Below are 22,981 nucleotides of genomic sequence, written 5' to 3'. Positions count from 1 at the left end.
CCGACCGAGAGGGCTGGTGGTCGTGGCGCCGACGACCGCCAGTCCGGCGTCCCGAGGGGGAGGGTGATGGGAGAGATGTGCTCCGCACTAAACGCTTTACTTTCCCCCCTTTGCCTTTTCATGGGTTCTGTCTCATGCGAGGTTCGGACGCGGGTTGTTGAGCGACAGGAGGTTTTAGTCAGTTCGACTCTGACATACCCCGCCCAGTATCCCCAGAAAAGGGCGGAAGTCCGGCGATTTCCTCCTGACCAAAAAAAAAAAAAAAAAAGCTCTTCAACAGTGTTCCTGTAAACATTGATGTCGATCGGATCACAGCCCAATCATAGTTCGACTAGTTCTAAATGAAATTAAACAATAATTCCAATATCACATTTTAATGGACAGACATATAATATAACAAGAAATAAAATACAAGTTACTGACTTAAACTAAAACAAAAATAGGAAACCTTTCAATTGGCTAAGACAGGTTTTCAATCTTCAGTTAAACTAATAACATTTCAAGCATCAACGCATTTCACGTTCCTATGTTAGTTCGTTTAGCTCTGTGATTCTCAACCTTTTTTTTTGTTGCGGCACATATTTAACGATTTTAAAATTTGGCGGCACACAAAGAAAAAGATAAAAATTATTTACTTACTACCGAATCACATACATTTGCCAATTTTAATGAAAGAAATGGTGCAGTAACTACTATGCAACACCTTGTGAATCCCAACTATCACTAAAACAACACGTTTTGTACGCAGAAGTGGCAAGTGTGCGCCGACTTGAGACATATTCCTATTGCTATGCACGCCGCTTCATCATAATTTGGCAGTAAGAAAAACCGCGTTGCAAAGCAAATAATAAAATAATTTATTTTTTGTGGATTTAAATATATATTCATGTTAAAAATATTTTTCTTTTTAAATGATATAATTTAATAATATTAACATTATTATATATTTGAAAAATTTGGCGGCACACAAAAGTGCCGCGGCACAGTGGTTGAGAATCACTGGTCTAGCTGATCGAAGACGGGAAGGTCACTTATTGACAGCACCAAATAAACAACAAACCAGTAGAGAATATTTCCATATATTTTTCTTAATAATAGCGCGCAAACGACTTCCGCTATGAAGGAACAACATTGCGTAACAAAGTGAAACCTATAAAATTAAATGTATGTTTCTTTGTTTCCGGTTTCTTTCTTTGTGCCTTGGAATTTTTGGTGTTTGAAGTTGTGTTGTTGTTATGAAGTTATAATGATTTTGATTGTTGTTTGTATATGTCAATGTTTTATTATTATATTTTAGCAGGCGGCTTACTGACGACAGCCCAGAATATTTGATAAGTCCACCATTATAATTTAAAATAGATAATAGAATATCACTAAAATAATGTATAAATACACTGATATTTTATTAAAAAATCAATATACATTACGAAATAATAGTTAAAATATACATTATTCATCTGCAAAATCAAACTTCAATGTTAATTTAGCTAGATCCTCATCTCAAAATTCTCTAAAAATCCACAGATAGTCATAATCCATTGACTTGGAAGTTCAAATTTTTTTTAAACATTCTGTGACTGTGTTACGCTTAGCTTTTTAAACGTGGGAGCATTTAAACTAAAGACTGAAAATCACCCCTTCCAAAAGACATCATCAATCCACTCAATCATTCTGAACACAAATAAATATAATATTAGCCTTAATAATACTAACAGACTCAAATAATTTAAAATTAAACAATAAGTCAGTAGCTATATCAAGAATCAATATAAAACTGTATTGTAGAAAGAATTGTACTACAGATTGTTGGCCATTAATATGTTAACAGCGAATTGTAAGAACTAGTAAAATTACATAGAATATATAATGAATAGATATTCTCTAAGCATACATCGAATGCGTTGCTGCAATAAATTGGAATGCATTAATTATAATTGATTAAGAAGATATGTATGCGAAATAGCTCTGGTAAAATGACTAGATAAAATTTTCTAAGGTTTTTTTTTAATTACCATTATATTTTTTATTAAGAATAAGAATCTACTGATAGATTTAATTTAGCAAAATTGGAATATGAATATTGAAGAGTTGTATAAGACATTAGTGTCATTGTTCCCATTTATTAATTGATCTTCTCAAATGTCACTACAATATTATTTTAGATATATCATTGCACTACACTGAATAAAGTAGAGAAATAGAATATTTTCCATTATATATATTTTTTATTTTATAATTTTCAAATATCTACTTTATATTCATTTTACTTGGCACCAATTTAAGAACCAATAAAATTTTAGTTTAATCACTATTCCCACTAAATACATAAAAAATTACGAATTTCGAAGAATAATTCCAATAATAAAATTCATATTCATAAAGTTTTAAACCTACATACGTTAAAACGCTCGGTTAAGTATCATGTTTGACTACTTTTATAAATATAGAGACATTTTTTTTAATTTTTTTTTTCGTTAAGGTAATTCGATTAAGATATTTTAAAATGCGACCTAAGCATTGAATACGAAAAGAGCAATGGACACGTACTGTAACGTGCCGCAATACACATCTAATTTATGGGAGCGTTAAATGAGTCAAACGTGAAGCCTTACAAATTAAATTAAGAATACCGGCAGTGAGTTATGGAGAAATTTTAAATATCACTTTCCAACAGGCCCGCTGGTCGCTTCGGCGTGTCCTCGCAATCTATTAGTTTAAAATCATTGATCTCACCGCGAGCGTTTCCTTGTTCTTCGTTGTCCAGTTTGAGGATCTCTATTTCGACGCCGGTTTCGTTTCTATCGACCGCCGTCCTGCTGGGTCGGCGGTCCAGTTCTTGTCAGGTAGCCTGCATGTCTTCGTACATCCTTTCCTGCTCGTGTAAACTCTTTTCGGCGAGACGGAAACTCTCGAGGAACTCGTTGAGATCAACCAGGCCGTCCTTGTTGATGTCCATGAGCCGACAGATGTCGACGAGCTGCTCCTGCGTCATCGGATTCGGCATGTACTTGCCGATCAGCTGGCAAGCCTCGGAAAATTCTTCCAACGTTATGTAACCTGTGTAAATGTGTTTTTTTTTATTCTTAAATGTATATAAAATATGCGATAAATAAATCGTAATTAGAAAGTTTTAGATATCAATTAAAAAAAAAAAGTAGACTATAATTTTAAAATGTTTCAATTTTGTTGAAATTTTTTTTTTTCTTCTTTTTCTCCACCTAATTCCACTAGATGGAGTCGGCGCAGCTAATTTTTCTCTCCCACTCTCTTCTATCAGCTGTCAACTCAACACTGACTCCTCTCTCTCTCTCATATCGTCATTCACACACTCCATCCATGTCTTCTTCGGTCGACATCTTCCCCCTCTACCTTGCACTACCATAGCCATACATCTCTTAGTCACATGCATCTTCTCCCTACGCATTACATGTCCAAAACACCCTAAACGGCATCATAATAGTTTATCAAACAGTGTGCTTAGTGCGAGTTTTTTAACGTTCTCGACAGCGTAAAAGTTAGCTCATATTTGTATGGAATGGGATCGTGTTCCTACGTTTGCCGCCAAGGGCGCTGCTCCAACTGCAAACAAAGCATGCAGTGGATTAACTTTTACGCTATAGAGAACGTTAAAAAACTCGCACTAAGCACACTGATGTGCGATCGGGGACCATCAAATCTACTATTACATCCTATTGCATCATCGCGCATCCATAGTACTACAATTTTATTATTTCAATCCTAGCATTAATTTAATTTCTTTGGTTGCCAGTTTAAGCGCTACAAAGTTCCCATGAAGCATTGAAGTCAGAAGTACAATCGTAAAACAAAATCAAAGCGAATCGACAACATTCTGTGCGATTTACCCAGCGAGATAAAAAGAAAAGGAGAAACAACGGTTATACATGTTGTGTTATTTCATTATAAACACATTTTGGATTAGGAAATAAATCTTACACTGCAGAGATTTTTCAGCATAAACATATAGTCGTATAAACATAGATTGTACCTATTAACTAGAATATTATTATAGAATATACTATAAAACATAGCTTCACGCATTATTTGATATTAAATTAATATGTGGTTAACTAAAAAAAAAATTGTCCCTAAATATTGTGAGTATTTGTGCATTATCATTGTATTCATTAATAATTTAGTTTAATTTTACTACACACATCAAGACATCGATGCGCTATAATATCTTTTTTTTTATGATTGGAAGTTTACTGGTGGCCCGAAGGCCTTTCCAGTTTCACCAGGACAGGTGGGCGAGCAAAGGCTCAGCCAAGAGGGGTGGGATTTGCTAACAACTGCCCGAGCGCCTCCGAAGGAGACCTAACAACTCAAGAGCAATTGTTTCGCGAATGAATCTACTACCGGATCGGAATCGCGACCCGCCGAGAAGATCCGGCGAGAAACTCAGCGGGCTGATGCATGGGTTAGGTTGCACGTCGACCTCTTTGTCGAGTTCGACGAGTACGGTTACCGGGGTCCCTAAGCCTGCCCCTAGTATTAGAGCTGAAGGCATCTAATGCAAAGGTTATTGGATCTGATGGATCCGTAAGGACGTGGCTATAATATCTGTTTATGGTAAGCAGCGGCTTGGCTCTGCCCCTGGCATTGCTGACGTCCATGAGCGGTGGTAACCACTTACCATCAGGTGGGCCGTATGCTGCCTACAAAGGCAATAAAAAAAAAATGTTTCGATTTCAAATTCAAAATATGAAACTCGTAAAATATTTCGTACGCACCAGAATTATCTTTATCCAATATCTTGAAGATCGCCTCCAAGCTTCTTTGATTTTTATACAAAGTCTCGACGACTGTCAGCGTGTCAGATTTTCGTCCGTTCCTCTGAAACAAAAGTCACCGACAAACACATTAGTCAACGAAAGTTCAAACATTACAGTAATTTATTGCCATTCAAAACGAGACTTTACTTTTAAATTTGTCTGCATCTTTGATGACAAAAGAAAATTTTAAGGCGCTGAAACTTTCTGTGAGATAAAGAAATACTTTTTTGAATTTATTTATTTTTTGCTTAAAAGATTTGCGAATTGTGTGTTTTGAAAATCTCACAATTAAAATCAAATATTTATATTTATATTTTCTCTTTGTGACAGTACATGAGCCCACGTGGTACTAAACGTGGTCTAAAATGCAGACTTGAGACTTTATACAGTTATTATTTATAATTTAAGCAAAGTTTCTAGAATATTCTAGACAATATTTTAAAGATTAAATCAGGGTTCATAGATATCATTGACGCGACTGAGTTTCATTTATTTAAAATGCTATTAAATTAATCTAATATAAAACATACGCACGCTGCCATAATAAATGTTTCATGTAATAGAAAAAAGAAAAAAAAAAAGAAGGTAGATATGTTTTTTTGCCAAGAATTTGTATTTTAAACTATCGTCTTAAAATATTTATCAAACCTCTCAGACCTAATGAACAGCATTACCATTAATTCTATAAAAGTTACAAAACGTGATAATACTTACATTGGTGTTGAGTTCGAATGTATCCATGTAACGTACTTTGCGTGTCTCGGGATCTGTGCGAACAAGCTTGTCTTTAAGCATCCTCCACGGGAGACCGAGGTGTGTTGTCTCCTCCATGGCTTGACACCAATCGCTTATAGATATGAAACCTATTTTCAAAGTAAATTGAGAACTATTGGAAATAAATAAAATACGAATCAAACAAATCGAGAGATTTTTCAAATCTTTGTCAAACTCAATACGAAATGCCTGAACAGATTGTCAAATTATATCAAAGATCAAAGAACCTATCCACTGGATAAAACATCAAAATTTCACGAAATCTGAAATTCTTTTCGATTTTATACTTTCAATTTACGTACAAAGATCGGTTTTTAAAATATCTCTCAATTTGAAATTAGAACGATAGCTTTAGGGTAGGAGCTTTGAAGGGTGAGAAAGTCGTTAAACCTGTGAAATTGGGGCTTCAACCTTCATGCCTCTAATAGTTGACTGGCAGCATTAATATTGTGATGCTTTTGGGTAAGCGCTTCATAGCAGGCAGACCGTGAGATCGTTTGACCGACGCCAATAAATTGACTACTATTATTTTTTAAGGATACCTTTAAACGAGCAATTCTTGTATATATATATATATAATCTGAATCTCGGAAACGACTCCAACGATTTTCATTAAATTTAGTATACAGGGGATTTCGGGGGCGATAAATCGATCTAGCTACGATTTATTTTCAGAAAATGTTGTTTTATTCATGTTTTCAATAATCAACTCTTCCCGACATCTATTGGCGAATAATAATACTATTTTTCTTAAGTGAGGGCAACTAACCGCTTTAAAGACACAACAAGATGGCGTTATCAAAAAAAAAAACCGAGCAAATCTCGGTCATCTACGAGTATTGTTTAAGATATGTAATGTTATATAGTAGAAAGAGGCACAATGCCTAGACCTACGCGCGCTCTAACACCAGTAATTACAATTTTTATTGCCATCCTCTGACCTCAAGAAAATATCGTATAAGGTGAATTCTATAATATTATTTTGAGTTTGTCTGTTTGTTTTGATGTTTTTAAATTTATCGTTTCTCCCAAAGACGGTATGGGAAATAATGGATGGTATAATTTCTATACTACGACGATAGATGAGTCAAATGAAATGTGGCTGGAACCGCGAAACACCCGTAGGTATAAGAAAAGAAAAATAATCAAACTTAGATAAAATCAAAAGAACTTGCACAATTTAAACCATATAAAATTGTCCATTTTCGACCCCGTAAAATTTTTTTTCTAAATACATATCATTAAAGTTCATCATTACAATATATTTTTAAAGTTCGGGTATTACTTTTTATTAGAATGCACCTATTATTACCTTTATTTTTGAATTAAATTGAATTTATTTTACAATTCAAACTCTTATTGACCCCCATAAGTTGGTATATACTAGTACTACACTTTGGGAGCCACTGATTTCAAATTTAATGAGAGAGTATAAGATTGTTGACACAAAGTGTTCAATTGGTGCTTACTTTCTCAGTACGATCTTGATAAAATTACATTATTCGGAAAGAAAATAAGATACGTCATTAAAAAAGAAAATAAGATACATATTTTCGTTTACTTGGAAACCACTTGCTTTCAATCTTTACAGTGGACGAGATTTAAAAGATAAATATACAGCTTCTTGAACACGTCTCATTCTGCCTTTAGATTTATTTTGTCCAATAACTTTGGAAACAACTATCTATCTATCTACAATCCAGACCTCTTTTTATCACGATTTAAGCACGAAGTATAATATAGATGACATAAAATGAATATTAAACTTTTTTATCGTATAAACGGCTGAACGAGCTCACAGTCGACCTGATGCTAAGTGGCTACCAGAGCCCATAGACGTCACCTTGAGCCATGATTTCTAATTCTCAGATGTACAGTACAACAGCTGCCCCATCTTATAAACCGAAATGCGTTACTGCTTCACTGCACAAATGAGCAGGATGGTGGTACTGACCGGTGCGGACTCACAAGACGTCCTACCACCAGTAAAACTATTCGCATCATACCTACACATTTCATTATAAATGTAATACGGTTAAACCTATTTTACCCTTGGCATGACGCGTGGGAATATAATTCGTTATACTTATCAAAGCGAACCCGGTCCCTAATAACACATAAAATTATGTATTGAGGTAATAGAGGAGAGTTAATAGTGTCGTTTCCACAAGGCCGGAGACACAATGTCAACCCTTCTCACGCTTTCATAGCTCACACAAGGAATAGTAAATATTCGAACATTATAAATAGGCAATCGTTACGGAGCTATACACTTTCCTGATGGATAAATTGACTTGATTTGCAAAGAGCGCCCGATTTATTTGAAGTTATACGTGAACTCGTAAATTCTTTCATTCTGCTTCGCTACAGTTTTCTCGCAAAAAGATTATCTTTTAAGGTAGTTGCGTAGAAAAGTTGTTAAATAATGGCTATTCATTCAGAATAATAACATTTTTCCTGTTTTTAGAACTATTGCTTTAGAACTACATATATAGCATTTGAAGTAATAAATTTATTATTTTATAATTAGTTCTATACACAAATGTGCTTATGAACCACGTAATGATAAATCGAAATATCGAAACAAGAAAACATCTGAAAACTCTGTTTAAATTATGATATTAAAACCAATAAAATGTCAATCAAGCCGCGCCTTGTGCTCATTGCTATAAAATAAATAATAGTTTTATGAAACTAACAAAATATGCTTTTCAGGATATTATCAAAATAACCCATCTACTCATATCTGTTCATAAAATATTTATAACTACTGATACCATGCACCCCACGCTGTTTTTACAATAAAATCATTTTTTCTTACAATATTTTTAATTCAAATTTACTAAAATTTATTTTATATTTTTTAGTTGGATTTTCTATAAAAGTGTATTTTGTTAGTTTTTTTAAACTATTATTTATTTTTAATTTTTTTGTTGATGTTCAATTTTTTCAATTTTTTTTTAATATTGATTTGTCATCGATCCTTAATAAGAATACCAAATTTCGAGTTAATCCGACGTTTTGAAGGGGGTCAAAATCATGTTCAAAGATTCCGTTACAAACATACATACTAACATACAACACGTCTGAAGCTAAAAAAAGCTTATTAAAAATCTCACATACACACATCTCTTACAATTAAATAAAACTTCATACAAACCACTTTGCTCCGAGTCCAAGCTACGGAAAGTAGCTTCCAGAGATCTCCTGGCCATCATAATCTGATTGTGTAGCTCCCTCATGGCGGACGATTCGACAAGGCCAACCCGCTGCCTGAAGGTGAGACGCCGCGTGCGAGACACGGCCGCCGTGTATTGCACGAACTGGCGCTCCAACGAGTTCCCGCATAGTTTCAGGTAAGCGCCCTTGTTGGAACCCAACTCGTAATAGTTCGACGCCGAGAAAATTGTAATTACCTGATGGAGATTTATCATGCCAACTGATTTTTGTTTTAACGGTACACGACGTGAAAACTATTTTTACAGTAATAGATCTTCAAAAGGATTATTTGAAGAGTAAGTTAAAACTACTAAAGATCCACTAATTAACAACGTAACTTTTTAATTTAAAATTTAAAAGTTCAAACAGGGATCACAGAAAGTTAAATGAAGTACTTTTAATCTGTTTTTTAACGAAGAAACTTCGAATATTTTAGAACCGCTCTGAGTTTTCACTGAAATATTCTGACTCCCTTATCAATAAAGTAGAAAACACAGTATTATTCAACATTAACCTTAAAACCTTTTTTTGTTAAGTTGTATACACTATAAGCTACACGTTCCACACGTCCATATTTTAGCGAGCGAAAACATCTAAGTTATTATTTATATCACGCAAGTAAAGGCTTTGCAAATCAGAATGGATTGGCAGTAAAAACCATATACATTATGTAAAAAGAACTGCGAATAAGTAACTATAACTATAAGTAACTATAGCGAAGATACATATATACCACGATCCATTCGAAGTTTACGAAGATATAAATGCATTTAAAATTTAATCGGAATCCAATTGAACGGTTCTTACGGAATATATTGAGACTTAACGATACAATGAAATATTTCACGATTGAAACGTTTCTTATGCGCTCGAAAACTAATATTCTGTGGTATTAGGCAAAGTAACACTTCAAAAAACACTATCACCATAGAAATTCGTGGGTTAGCAGCAATCCCTACTAATATATAAATGTGAATGTGAGTTTGTTTGTTACGCTTTCACGCGAAAAGTACTCAACCGATCATCATGAAACTTTGTACACATATTCTTGGAGGTATTAGAAGTAACATAAGATACTTTGTATTAAGAAAAAAAAAATCTTTTTACGAAAAATAAAAAAAATGTTTGTCAAAAAATCTCAAAATGTAGCTTCTTCAACGGCATCTACCGGTTCAGTAATGAAGTTCCAATCCTAAGTACTGTAAATGAAGTCGCGGGTAAAACTTAGCGTTATGCAAAGTATATGCTATTCCACGCGGACGAAATCGCGGGCAAAAGCTAGTATTCTATATTGGAAATATTACTCGAACATAAATAATGCATTAGCTTTCGGGAGATTGTGGATCACTCTTCTATCCAAACACGTGTATCGATTACACGAAGCGCATACAAAGAACTAATAAATGTACCAGTTCCGCCTATTGTGTTATAAATAATGGGTTAAAGCAATCAATCACAGTTCGTATTTTGACGGTTTAAAGCCGGGTAATTTGACAAATGGAATTCTGCACCTGAATTTGATTGTTGTCGTGTATTGTTTTGGTTAGTAGGTACAACTAAACTAAAACACAAATATGCGTGAACGAAATAATGTTTCCAGTGAATTAATTAACTTCGGAAAATTATAGTTTAAGAGCCTTACAAAAATAAGGATTCCAGTTTCAATTTCAATGAATGTATGTGATTTGTAGAATTTTGAATGTGTTATGTATAAATACTAACATTACTCTCTTCTTTTTTTTTCCTACCTATGCTGATAGCCTTGAGAGGCTATTTCAGCTTCGCCCTAACGTTTGTAGGTGAGCTCGCGGGGCTCAACCGGAGAGTTGCTAACACTGACCCTAGCAAGAGCAGTGCTTCGCAGAATCTACCACCGGATCGGAAACGCGACCCACTGAGAAGATCCGGCGAGAAACTCAGTGGGTACAAGTCTCATTAACCTAATTCGGCCACGGTCCTTTTGTAATTGTCACGGTGTGCTCGCGTGTGGTTAACATAACCGATATTATTCCTAAACGTTCGTACACATTGCGGACAGAGGTGAGCACGCCATTATAATAGTTGTAAGAGATAGTGAATGCGGATGTGCTTCCAGTTCATCGCCTCGAGATTCTGTTTCAGAGCAGTATTTCTCCTCAAAGTTATTTTTTCTGGTTTTCACCTAAGACGGCCGTCCTGGTCGTCAAACGGCTGTCTATTGTATATGTATTGTATATATATGTATGTATTGTGAATTAGATGAATTGATCAGTCAGTGATTTAATCAATTATCGTAATAAGTGAAAACTATTATAGCAGACTATAGCACCGTTTGTTTAAAGTTTGTTAGAGGCTTCCACCGATACGTAAGTTTACGGACGATATCTCGCACGGCGGGTTACAGCATTGACAACTGACAGTTACGCACAGTACTGCGTTGTACCCTGCGTTTCAGTCTGGATTCGAAAATGTCAATAGCAATAGTGTATCGCTACATTTCTTACCCGCTAACATGAAATAATAATTATTATTATTTATTATTATATTTTAGGTTTTCATTTCAGAATATAAAAAATTCTTAGAATTTTCTAGAAACTTGTTAGTAGTTTTAATTGTTAGTAAATGTTTGTTAGAATTAGAAAATACGGGGAGCCCAGCAACTTAGAGCTATCATTTGATTTCTTTACTATTATTTTTTAGTCTATACTAATATTATAAAGAGGAAAGATTTGTTTGTTTGTTTGTTTCGAATAGGCTCCGAGACTACTGGACCGATTTGAAAAATTCTTTTTCCATTAGAAGCCGACATTGTCCCTGATGAACATAGGCTACTTTTTTTAAATATTTTTTTTTTTTGTTTCATGTGTGTTTTAATGTTTCCGAAGCGAAGCGAGGGCGGGTCGCTAGTTTATTTATATATCAAAATTATCACGCTTTTTCATTCATTCACGAATATTGAATGCTTCAATTGGGAAAGTTAAAACTGATTTTTAATCCCTCGGCGAGCATCATATGCGTCGCTCTTTTTTTCGCATTCTGGTTCTATCGATTCCGACATGCGACTACCGACACGCCTATACTTCCACATATGACACTCTGTTCATAAAAGGACTGGTTCGCATCTTTCCGCTATATTACGATCGTGGGCAGCCGCCCTGAACGACATCCGGCTTGGGGCGTAACAATGACACAGTTACATGTAATAAAAAAAAAACTTATTATTTTTTTAATTCAAAACCAGTATTATCTAACATTCAATAATAATATTTATTGAAATTTATAGATTCGTAAACTATATTGTAGCGAGAACTGTTATAGAATAGAAGGAATCCGACAAAAACCTTATTCGCGCCAACGACATTTACAAGATACAAGAGCAAAAACGCCCACTCAGTAGATCGATGGCCCGAACGTTGTTGTTCGGAACTTGTATTTGAAAGTTACATAAGAAATAAATTAAAACAGTTTAATTTAACTTAAATAAATTTAAATTTTAACCAGAAAAGAGACTTTATCAGGGAATTAAAAATATAATCGAAATAACATGAATGAATACTCACATTACCGCCATGCATGATTTCGTATCCACCGGGCTTGCACTCGTGACTTCTAATTATGAAGCTCAGCTTATTCTTCTGGAGGAACGACGCTGTTACATCAGGGCCGAAGTAGGTTCCTGCTCCTCGAAGCGCATTTGCCACACATCCTCCGATGCATTGTGGATCCGACCACAGTATATCAAACACCTAAACAAGATGACAGATGTTGAAAATGATCGATCATCTTAAAAATTTTCTGTTTTCTTTTTTATTATTAGCTTAGATGGGTGGACGAGCTCACAGCCCACCTGGTGTTAAGTGGTTACTGGAGCCCATAGACATCTACAACGTAAATGCGCCACCCACCTTGAGATATAAGTTCTAAGGTCTCAGTATGGTTACAGCGGCTGCCCTACCCTTCAAACCGAAACGCATTACTGCTTCACGGCAGAAATAGGCAGGGGCGGTGGTACCTACCCGTGCGGACTTTTGCGCAGGAATTCGAAAGAAAATGGCTGAAAGCTTCTATGAAATACTTCGAGACAAAATGTGTTAATTTTCAATATTATTTGTCCAAATAAATAAATAAAACATACCAAATGTATGCTAGTTAAATGTAATTTACTTATTTTGTATTATGTGTTTTAAAGTCGTGCATCATAGACAATAAATAATTACAACAAAGCCCTTGTAAATAACCAACCTTATGGAAGGTGAAACATTTATTTTCTATTTAATTTTATTTAACTTAATAAAAACTACTTTCTATAATCTCACTTTTTTAATTGTAATTATATTAATTTCGAAGTTTCAAATACTAGGCAGTTTTTGTACGACCGTAAAAGTAGTTTTAATTATTTCTATGAATCCAAATAGAAATCGAATAGAATCGCAAAAAATTACTATTTACATAACTTTAAAAATTAAATGTAATTCACCATATTTTAGCAAAGCTTACTGACGATTTAAAGTTCTGGCTCGGAAGAATGACACGTATCTGTGGTTTAGTTTTTCTTAATTATTTAATTTATGTACTTCGAAACTGTTTATTAAAATTTTAAAATCAAGTATTTTTGTTATGCTCATGGGTTCCGCTAACCCTTAACATTAGGTTCACCACGAGCTACAAAAGATTGGAACATTTTGTTTTTCTCTTTATCGATCACTCAAAAATTTAAGTTTATAATTGAAACACAGTAAAATACGGCACAACGGCAACAGTAATAAAAACAAAACATACCGCACTAAATTTTAATATCTTTATTCTTTGCTAAATTTGTTTTGATTTAAATTTTATACACGTTTTATTCTTAAATATAGAATTTTTACGATTTCATGGAAAAAAGATAAAAATAAGCATTACAAGACAACACCATCAGAATCTGTGTACTCAGTACACAGTGATGACATCATTGACAGTAAGCCGACAGCCGACATAAAAAATGTGTGCCGTGATTCAGTCCTGGGATAAGACGTACTTTTCTTCTTTTTATTATTTACAGCTCATATCATATTCACCAAGCGTCGTATTCTTCCATGGCGTCATACATTCCGTTTCAAATTGGGCTAGTACCGACAACTATGCCCTAACTATGCCCATTACTTCTGTCCGTTACGATCTAGATGGCTACATTGAACACGTTTTCCTGCAATCCGCTTGCAATATCGACCTCAGGTCTCAAAACTAGCAGCGGTATCAGAGTTATAATGTCTAGTATTTTCATCGACTTTTGCGAGTGGTAGACAAAATTAAAACTACTTTCACGGTTTAAGCTCGCGTTTTTATTTTCATTATCAATGTATATATTATACATTTATTGAATATTCAATGAATAAATATAGGATGGGTAAGAACGGAACGTATGACAATAATATGGGACGGAGAGTAAAGGTGTGAATGAGAGGAAACGGTAAGAAAGCGAGATAATGAGCGAGGTGTAAAAAAAGGTGTAAGTTAATTTTTTGATTATAATAATTGAGAAGATTTGGGAAGAAAACCATAAAAGTAAAACAGTAGAATAGTTTTATTTTATACGCCACAATCCCAATTCTACATAACTATTGTGGACAATATTCAGATTTTGACGAATAGCACCTTAGTCGCCCATGACCATAAAAACTGTAACCGTAAGTATTCCAAGCGCCGGAAATAATATAGTGACAATAAAAGCCGCGAGATCAAACCTCAAAGGTAGTTTTAATTATTATGTCTACTGAGTTCTATCTAAGTCACGACTTGACTTACGTAACTTGAGAAAAAAAATATTGCGGAGAGACTGTCTGCAAAAATCTGTAACTGTAATGCGTGTGTACAGTTATAGCATTTTAATACCATTCCATACGCTTTGAGTGTATCCGTGATACACATACCATATCCCTGAGATCAACGGAAAACATGCAATTAATGATGCCAGTGCATTCGACAAGGTTCTACGATCATTCCTTTACCGTTCAAGCTATTCGTTTGTGGAATGCTCTCCCGGTACGTATACGACATGCTGAAACATTAAATTCGTTCAAACGCCTCATTAAGGAGCATTTTTTAAATATTAGTCAACCAGTTTAAATGTGATAAGGTAGATTTCTAAAATCGGTATCTACTTCAATTGTATATGTTGCAAAGGTATTATATTATGTATCTTTTATATGTAAATTGCTTATTCTTATGTATGTGTAAAGAAGCAAAATTTTTTTTAATAAGTATTATTATATTATAATACATTGTGTATTAATTGCATGTATATTTACGGATATATGTATGTATGTATGTGTACATATATGTATATGTATTTCACTGGATCGTTACACCGCGCGTAGTTCTTTTCCAAATGATTCTTGTCCACCTGATGGTTGTCTGGAAGAGATCGCTCTTAGCGATAAGACCGCCAATTGTACTTTTTTGTGTTTAATGTATCGCACTGTTTATTTGTTTTTTGGTGTACAATAAAGAATACTCTCTATCTCTCTCTCTCTACGTTCTGTAATATATATAACTGATTATTTGTTTCTAGTTTTCTACGTCCGATTCGATTCTGTGATTGTACTGGTGGTAGGACCTCTTGTGAGTCCGCGCGGGTAGGTACCACCGCCCTGCTTATTTCTGCCGTGAAGCAGTAATGCGTTTCGGTTTGAAAGGTGGGGCTGCCGTTGTAACTATACTTGAGACCTTAGAACTTATATCTCAATGTGGGTGGCGCATTTACGTTGTAGATGTCTATGGGCTCCGGTAACCACTTAACACCAGGTGGCCTGTGAGCACGTCCACCCATTTAAGCAATAAAAAAAAAACTATTAGTGACAAAATTTCATTATAAAATTCTAGAAGCTATTATTTATTTATTTTTATTGCTTAAGTGCGTAGACGAGCTCACAACCGACCTGGTGTTAAGTGGTTACCGGAGCCCATAGACATCTACGAGTACAACGTAAATGCCGCCGCCCACCTTGAGATATAAGTTGTAAGGTCTCAGTATAGTTACAACGGCTGCCCCACCCTTCAAACCGAAATCGCATTACTGCTCCACGACAGAAGTAGGCAAGGTGGTAGTACCTACTCGTGCGGACTTACAAGAGGTTCTACCACCAGTAAAAGTCTCCAGTCTCGAACAACAAGTGGCACGTATTGCCTTTCCGCGGTTTCAGTGTTTTTTTTCCTATACTACGAAAGCAGCATTTTTTTTTTCTTATTGCTAAATCAGTGGATGAGCTCACAGCCCACCTGGTGTTAAGTGGTTACTAGAGCCCATAGACATCTACAACGTAAATGCGCCACCCACCTTGAGATATAAGTTCTAAGGTCTCAAGTAAAGCATAAAGCATAGTACAGTTTCACTAGTGAAATAGAAAACATAAAACAAAAACAAACATAAAATGAATAAATAAACTATGCTCAAGTACGAAAAACATTAGACATACTTGGGAGATGTCGTTTTAATACGCACTGTTTCTTAATTTGAACCATTTTTCTTCTGAGAAAGACTATCTTTTGCAACCGTAAAAAGCAAATATACAAGAGACACAGTCTGACGTGTACAAATGAATGTCTTTGATTCCACGTAATGCATAATAAAAGAAACACTCGGCGGTGTCGTGTTACCGGTTAATAGAAAATCCATTTAGGATCATATTTAATGCACTGCGCGAAAAGGGCAACCGATTTATGTTACAACGGCAATTCTAATAAAATCATTCCACTAGAACTTATTTCTAGTAAACTCATGTTCATTACAAGTAAACGATAAAATGTCTAGATGAAAGGAAAAATCGTTAAAGAAACCACGCCTTTGGGAAAGAAAGTTCATAAAGCGCCGCTTTGGTACATTTCTAAGTTTATCTTGTGTCACTCCGTGGGGGTCTGACCCGAGAAAATTGTATTACGCGAAGGATGCTAGCTGAAATTGCTTGAACCAAAAGAAATAAGATCAATGATGTACCTAATAACTGAGATGAAACCCGTCTCAACGATTATTGAGTAAAAGGACTGAAAATAACGTTTACTCAAAAAACTTTCGAAAAGAAAGAAAACAAATGTTAAAAATTTTATAATTCGTAAATTATAAATATACGGTAGGGACGATTATAAAACTACTTTACTTTTAAGATTTTTTTATCTCTAAGTAGTACAAGGTGCAGAAATACTCTGATATATAATTTTAAATAGATATCGAAGATGAGAAAAGACCAAAACATTTTTTTATTGCTTAGATGGTTGGACGAGCCTATAAGCTAAGACCACAGACATCAACAATGTAAATGCCACCATCCACATTGAGATATAGTTCTAAGGTCTCAGTTTTTACAGTTCAAAAGCAGCCCCACCTTCAAACTGAAACGCTTTACTGTTTCACGGCAGAAATAGGCAGGGTGGTGGTACCTACCCATGTGGACTCACAAAACGTCCTACCAACAATTACCTAACTTTATCATCCATTACAAGAAGCATGATAAAAGCTTATATATCTTTCGCAAATGTCGTTAAATTTGTAATGAATGCGGTTCACGTGTTTAATGTATGCAGAGAGCGTAAATGTGAAACATTGAACTAGTAAGTGGGTACAACTTCAATTAGTCCACTCAACTATCTTGTCGCGAACACCGAGCAAGTTCAAATCATATTAAGCGTTTGATGAAGCGATGCTAGTTAGCAAGCTTTAATTTAGTTTGGTCCATGGGAAATTGCGCGAATTTATTCCAATAACGAATTAGTGTTAGAATCTCGATGGAAACTAGCAGACGGATAAATTACTTTAAAATTTCCATTAATTGCAGAAATCGATCTGAAACTTGATCGGTTGCCGATTAAAGTATACCTCAATGAAAATATCTCTAGAACTGATAAGCGAACTGAAAGACTGATAAATGAATATTATAGTGTGTAAAGGCTAAAGCTAGGAACCAATCGATAAAATGGAATTAGATGGTTAATGATTGATTGAGGCCCACTAACCTGCTTCCACTCCACCTTATCTATCGACTCCGCGGCCGTTGAGCCCTCGATCACCGGCGGCCGCAGAAGCGACACGTACTAGAACAACATTCGCTTATTGAACTTAATATTCAACACTTAAGTTTTCCATTAACTGGTTCGTCAAAATTTCACTCTTAAAAATTTACATTCTGTATAAAATAAAACTGAAAAGACCTCAAGTTAAAACTTGACTAGCTTTTATGCGATGAATTCATTCACTTTAATGTAGTAAAAAATAGATCACTGGAGAACAGCACTTTTTTTCTGGATACCAGGTACTTACTCGTTTGTTCAAAATTTCATGAAGATGGCTTGGGTTAAGACGTGAAAATGTAACGAACAAACAATCTCTTTATCGCATTTAATTTTGGTAGGGATAATCTAAATTTGGCTAAATAAGCTACGTCAGATAAATGCTTTTCAGCCAACAGACCGTGATCACGCAGAAAGTACACAAAATTAAGAAATTCTCGAATGTCACGGTCAGGATAATTGCCTTTTTGTTTCTTGATAATGAAGATGGATGAATAAATTACTCAAACGTGCACAAAATCCTTAAGAATACTTAGGATTTACGAAAATAACAATTTTGAGTGAACATTGTATTTGAAACGATATTCAAAATTAGCGTTTGCATCCAAGTACGGAATTTATTTAAAAATTACCATCTTGGATCAATACCACTAATATCAGGAACAGTCGTACCAATGATATCATTATCACGAGTGTCTTTCAGAGGTAGGTACCATTATGATTGATTCCTTTAGAATTTCATTCCTGCCTATTTCCGCAGCGGAATAATCTAATGTTCCGATTTGAAGAGACGAACAGCCATTTTTGAGATACAATTGTGACGTGAAAATAAACGTAGCCTATATTGCAACTTGCTAATAACGTATTATGATACTTAATTTCATAGCCAATGGTTGCGTTGTTAGTTTCATATGAAATAAATTTACCTTATCCCTTTCAAGGCTCCGAATCATATCTAGGTCTGTAGTATCCGAGATGCCTCCGTGGACAACGAAAACTCGATTATTTATGATGGTCCCGAGTGGAAGCCACCGATACACGCACTCAATCAGTTTCAAAAGACGCTCAGCATTGTGCTGCAAATATTTCGTAGTTTTAACAGAGGTAAATCACAAGTCCTTTTAGCGATGATCATGGGAAAAAATGCGTTCACACTTTAATAATTATAATAGGTGCTTTCGATTTTGAATTCGAACCCGAGATGGATTTGAATTTGAATACTTATAAACAATTCTAAATCGAATATCAGCAGAACATACATGTACCTATACGAACACAAATACTTCGAGATACTTCTATTACTTTGCCAGCATTCATTCGAACTCTGCTCCTAATATCCATCATAACTACTGTGGTACTGGCTCCACGGATTGGCAACACTGTTTATTTCGTAGAATTAAACGTGAAGTTTTGTCTAGGCAGGCGGTGACACTAATGCTATCATATACGCGCAGACTCCAGTAACGTCTTACCACCAGGTTGACCTTAAACTCGTTAGCCGACCTAACAACACCAAATAACTAGGACTCGTAAATACATATATCATAATAAATAAATTAAAAACTAGCATTCTATAGTTAGTTAAATTATGAGCGTCCAGTAAGAAATCGGAGGTCCAAAAATAAATTTGGTGCTCTTTGGTAACGTTTTTGCTGTAATATAAAGTACATTTTCATTAGTAAACCCCGAAGTGGTCAATATAAAAACTTAATCGATACTCAGAGTTTTATGAATCGAAAAACAAAATTGGAAACCATTAGAGTGAGTGGAGTGACAGTGAAAAGTTAAATAAGAACTACAATCTCTATCTAGCTGCTGCAATTTATTTAATCTAACAAATCGCTATACCTCTTCAAATAACTTGATTACACATGTCATTTTTAAAAACTATGGAATCTATTAATGTAATCAAATTGGATTATTGTATTACTGATTTCGTGTGGTCTTACAGTCTTTGTGATAATGAAGCTCACTAAATGCTAATATAATATTACCGATCTATAGCTTAAGATACCTGTAGGTAATCACGATTAAATTTAGATGACGAACAACAAAACTGAAATTCAGTTACATTTTGCTCAATACTCTGTTACAAACAATGTAGCTATAAAATATTTGCATATATAAATATTACATTAGTATCGCTCGCTTGAAACACCACCAAAAGAGGCAAAACACTGCGCAACTATATATTAAAATATTTTGAATGACACTCTTATAAACATAAACACGAAAGAACACATAAACTTTACAATTATCGACTTTTAACCTCGTCGACCTCGATAAATACAAACAAACTAATTTCAAAAAGTATCTTTGATGCGAACAAAACATCAAAAACCATTGTAATTAAGTTAATGGTTCTGTATTGTAAAAACGTCGCTTCGGAGCGCAATACAATTTAGGTACACGGTCATAGTTTTAATGGCTGAATTAATAAATTGATGTTTCGCGAGTGTTGCTTGCTACTAAGTACTGCTGCCGTAAACAATACTTTCAAAATTAGATTGCACTCACCATTACGTATATACGGAGCACGTTACTGATTTTAATGACTTTTATGAATACTAAAAATTACAATGAAAAATCATATTTAAATACCAAAATGTCACATTTCTCATTTTCTTACTAAATCCAGCAACAACATGGACGGTATTTATGTTGTTAATATTTACTTTGATCCCAGTTTTTTTTGGAACGAAATTCCTTATCGCGCGTTGTGAAAGGGGGCTAGACGGAAAAAATTCTTACGAAAAGTTGTCACGACACTTTTTAGATCCGTCATTCTGACCAATCAACGTGTAGACGCTTATCGCGTGACATTGCTCGTATCCGATTGGTCCGCGTAATGAGTACAGTTTCTCGAGATAGCGTTTCAACAATAGTAATTTAGTTCATAGTATTGTCTTTTTCTTCTTCATAAAGCCGTAATTTATTATTATATCTTAAAAAAAAATTACAATTCCTTCACTAATTAATCGAAAGGAACTTCGTTCCATCCGGGTGTCCCTTGACACCTCTGAAGTTTTTTTTTATTTGTCTCTTTGAATGTCTTTCGATGTGTTATTTATTGTTATGTAGAACATTGCCTAATGCTAAACATGAATTACAATATAATAGTACCTAATCCTGATTAAATTCAAAATGACGGTAATATCAATCAAAACTTTGAATGTTGGAATGTCACTTCAATGTCTACACTTATACGAATACTTTGAAGCTAACCCAGATCTAGAATAAATTGTATTACGAGTAGACTCAATGTCAAAATTATAAGTATACAAAACTCCGGGCTTTATGTAAAAATCTGAAGCAAAAGTATTACGTAAAGCAGAGCGACAAAAAATAAAGATATATTTTCAAGGACAAGCCACATTTAAATTAATCTTGTTTCGGAAATTAGGTTTACGAAAACATAAAAAAAAATCTGTTTTAAAGAGCACTGTTAATTATCGTAAGCATTTACAAACAAATTTCCTGTCGAAAAATGATTGCCGATTGATTCTTGATTATGAAATAACATTCATAGTGAATAATTTTTTGACTGTAGTTGTACCTATGAGTATTTTAGTCTAAAATATATATTTCACCGTTGCTCGAAATTTGAAGGCGCATAAAACTCAATATACCAACTAACAACACCTACTTAATTTTATATTATTTAACCCCATAGTACTTCCTCATCGTCGATCAAAACAAAAATATTGTTGTTTTTACAGAGCGCATTATACTTTTACATAATATAAAGTATCTTCATATTATCTTTACAAAATATATAATGGTATCTTTATAATACACTGAAATGATTACGACTATTATTTAAAAACATACCCTGTACTTCATGTGAACTTCTTTGATGAAGCCGTACCTGCAAATAACGTAATCACTTAGACAACTGTACAATACCAGAAAGAGAATAAACATATTCCATTTCGCTAAAGAAAAATGTATTCTATTTAGCATTTTTATAAGGTGAAAAAAGGTAAACAAGGCATTCGGTGCGCCAGGGACTCACCTCGAATTCATAATGAGATCTTCGTGATTCCCGCGATTCAAGAAAACACCACCGGGAAAAGCGAGCATGCACGCTAACAGCAGAAGAAACACTTCTAGACCCTTCTTGCCTCTGTCCACAAAGTCTCCGTTAAATATATACGGATTTTCTGGAGATGGCAGCCCATTCTGCAAAATCAACCAATTGTTTACCAAATAGTATCTGATTTACTTATCCATCTAGAATCTAGATTCTAGATACAAGTATGTATAAGAATTGTGTTTTGTACTTTACTGTACGCAAAGAACCTTGTACTTTAGTAATAATAAAACTTAATGCTGTTCTATAAACATTGTTCTATATTAGAATTTTTAAAAGTAAAACATTTTATTAAAGATACTTTTAGGAGCTTGATCTAACTAACCGATAATAATATTGGAATTTCACTACAAAAATTTTAAGCAACTTTAAAACGTCTGATTAACATTTTTTTTTATTGCTTATATGGGTGGACGAGCTCACAGCCCACCTGGTGTTAAGTGGTTACTGGAGCCCATAGACATCCACAACGTAAATGCGCCACCCACCTTGAGATATAAGTTCTAAGGTCTCACGTATAGTTACAACGGCTGCCCCAACCTTCAAACCGAAACGCATTACTGCTTCACGGCAGAAATAGGCAGGGTGGTGGTACTCACCCGCGCGGACTCACAAGAGGTCCTACCACCAGTAAAAACATACGGTAATACGGTACACCTGATAGTGGATGGTCACCGATGCTCATAGGCGAAAATCCTACCAAAGAGCACAGTCAAGCCGTTTCCTGCTCTAATCAAATACAAAACGAACACGCAACAAGTTTTTCATAATTAATTCTAATAATTATTATTATACACGAATTCAAAACGTGAAAGAATCATGTATATGTCTATAAATAAACTTAACGTCTCGAAATAATTTAGGTATCATTTCACTGTAGGTCAGAGGGCATTACAAGCAATCTTGGCTGATTTCGTGAATCCTTACATATGCAGCGTCGCCAGTCGCTACCAACAATGAGCCACTTACGCAATGTGAAAAAAAAAAGCCAATCGATACCCAACAACGTTACATAATGATTATCCTTACACACACGTACAACACATAATCCCCTCAATAAGTCACGGTCAGTGTCGTAATCCAT

At 34.7% G+C, this 22,981-nt stretch overlaps 1 protein-coding gene across 1 annotated transcript in view; it reads right to left on the bottom strand.

Moving 5' to 3' along the window:
- Nucleotides 1-358: 358 nt before the first annotated feature.
- The window catches only part of LOC101744368 (serine/threonine-protein phosphatase rdgC), a 71,723-nt gene continuing 49,100 nt past the window's right edge, over nucleotides 359-22,981 (bottom strand). Inside the window, exons 7-15 of the mRNA XM_021349125.2 lie at nucleotides 21,820-21,986; nucleotides 21,636-21,672; nucleotides 18,731-18,880; nucleotides 17,751-17,828; nucleotides 12,326-12,511; nucleotides 8,728-8,983; nucleotides 5,508-5,656; nucleotides 4,752-4,854; nucleotides 359-3,057 (exon numbers count right to left, since the gene is read on the bottom strand). Coding sequence (XP_021204800.1) covers nucleotides 2,840-3,057; nucleotides 4,752-4,854; nucleotides 5,508-5,656; nucleotides 8,728-8,983; nucleotides 12,326-12,511; nucleotides 17,751-17,828; nucleotides 18,731-18,880; nucleotides 21,636-21,672; nucleotides 21,820-21,986 — 1,344 coding nt within the window. The 3' untranslated portion in view covers nucleotides 359-2,839. The remainder of the gene's footprint in view (nucleotides 3,058-4,751; nucleotides 4,855-5,507; nucleotides 5,657-8,727; nucleotides 8,984-12,325; nucleotides 12,512-17,750; nucleotides 17,829-18,730; nucleotides 18,881-21,635; nucleotides 21,673-21,819; nucleotides 21,987-22,981) is intronic.

This window comes from Bombyx mori, chromosome 13, assembly GCF_030269925.1.
Source record: "Bombyx mori chromosome 13, ASM3026992v2".
NCBI classification, from domain to species: Eukaryota; Metazoa; Arthropoda; class Insecta; order Lepidoptera; family Bombycidae; genus Bombyx; species Bombyx mori.
This window is presented reverse-complemented; position numbering and strand designations above follow the sequence as displayed.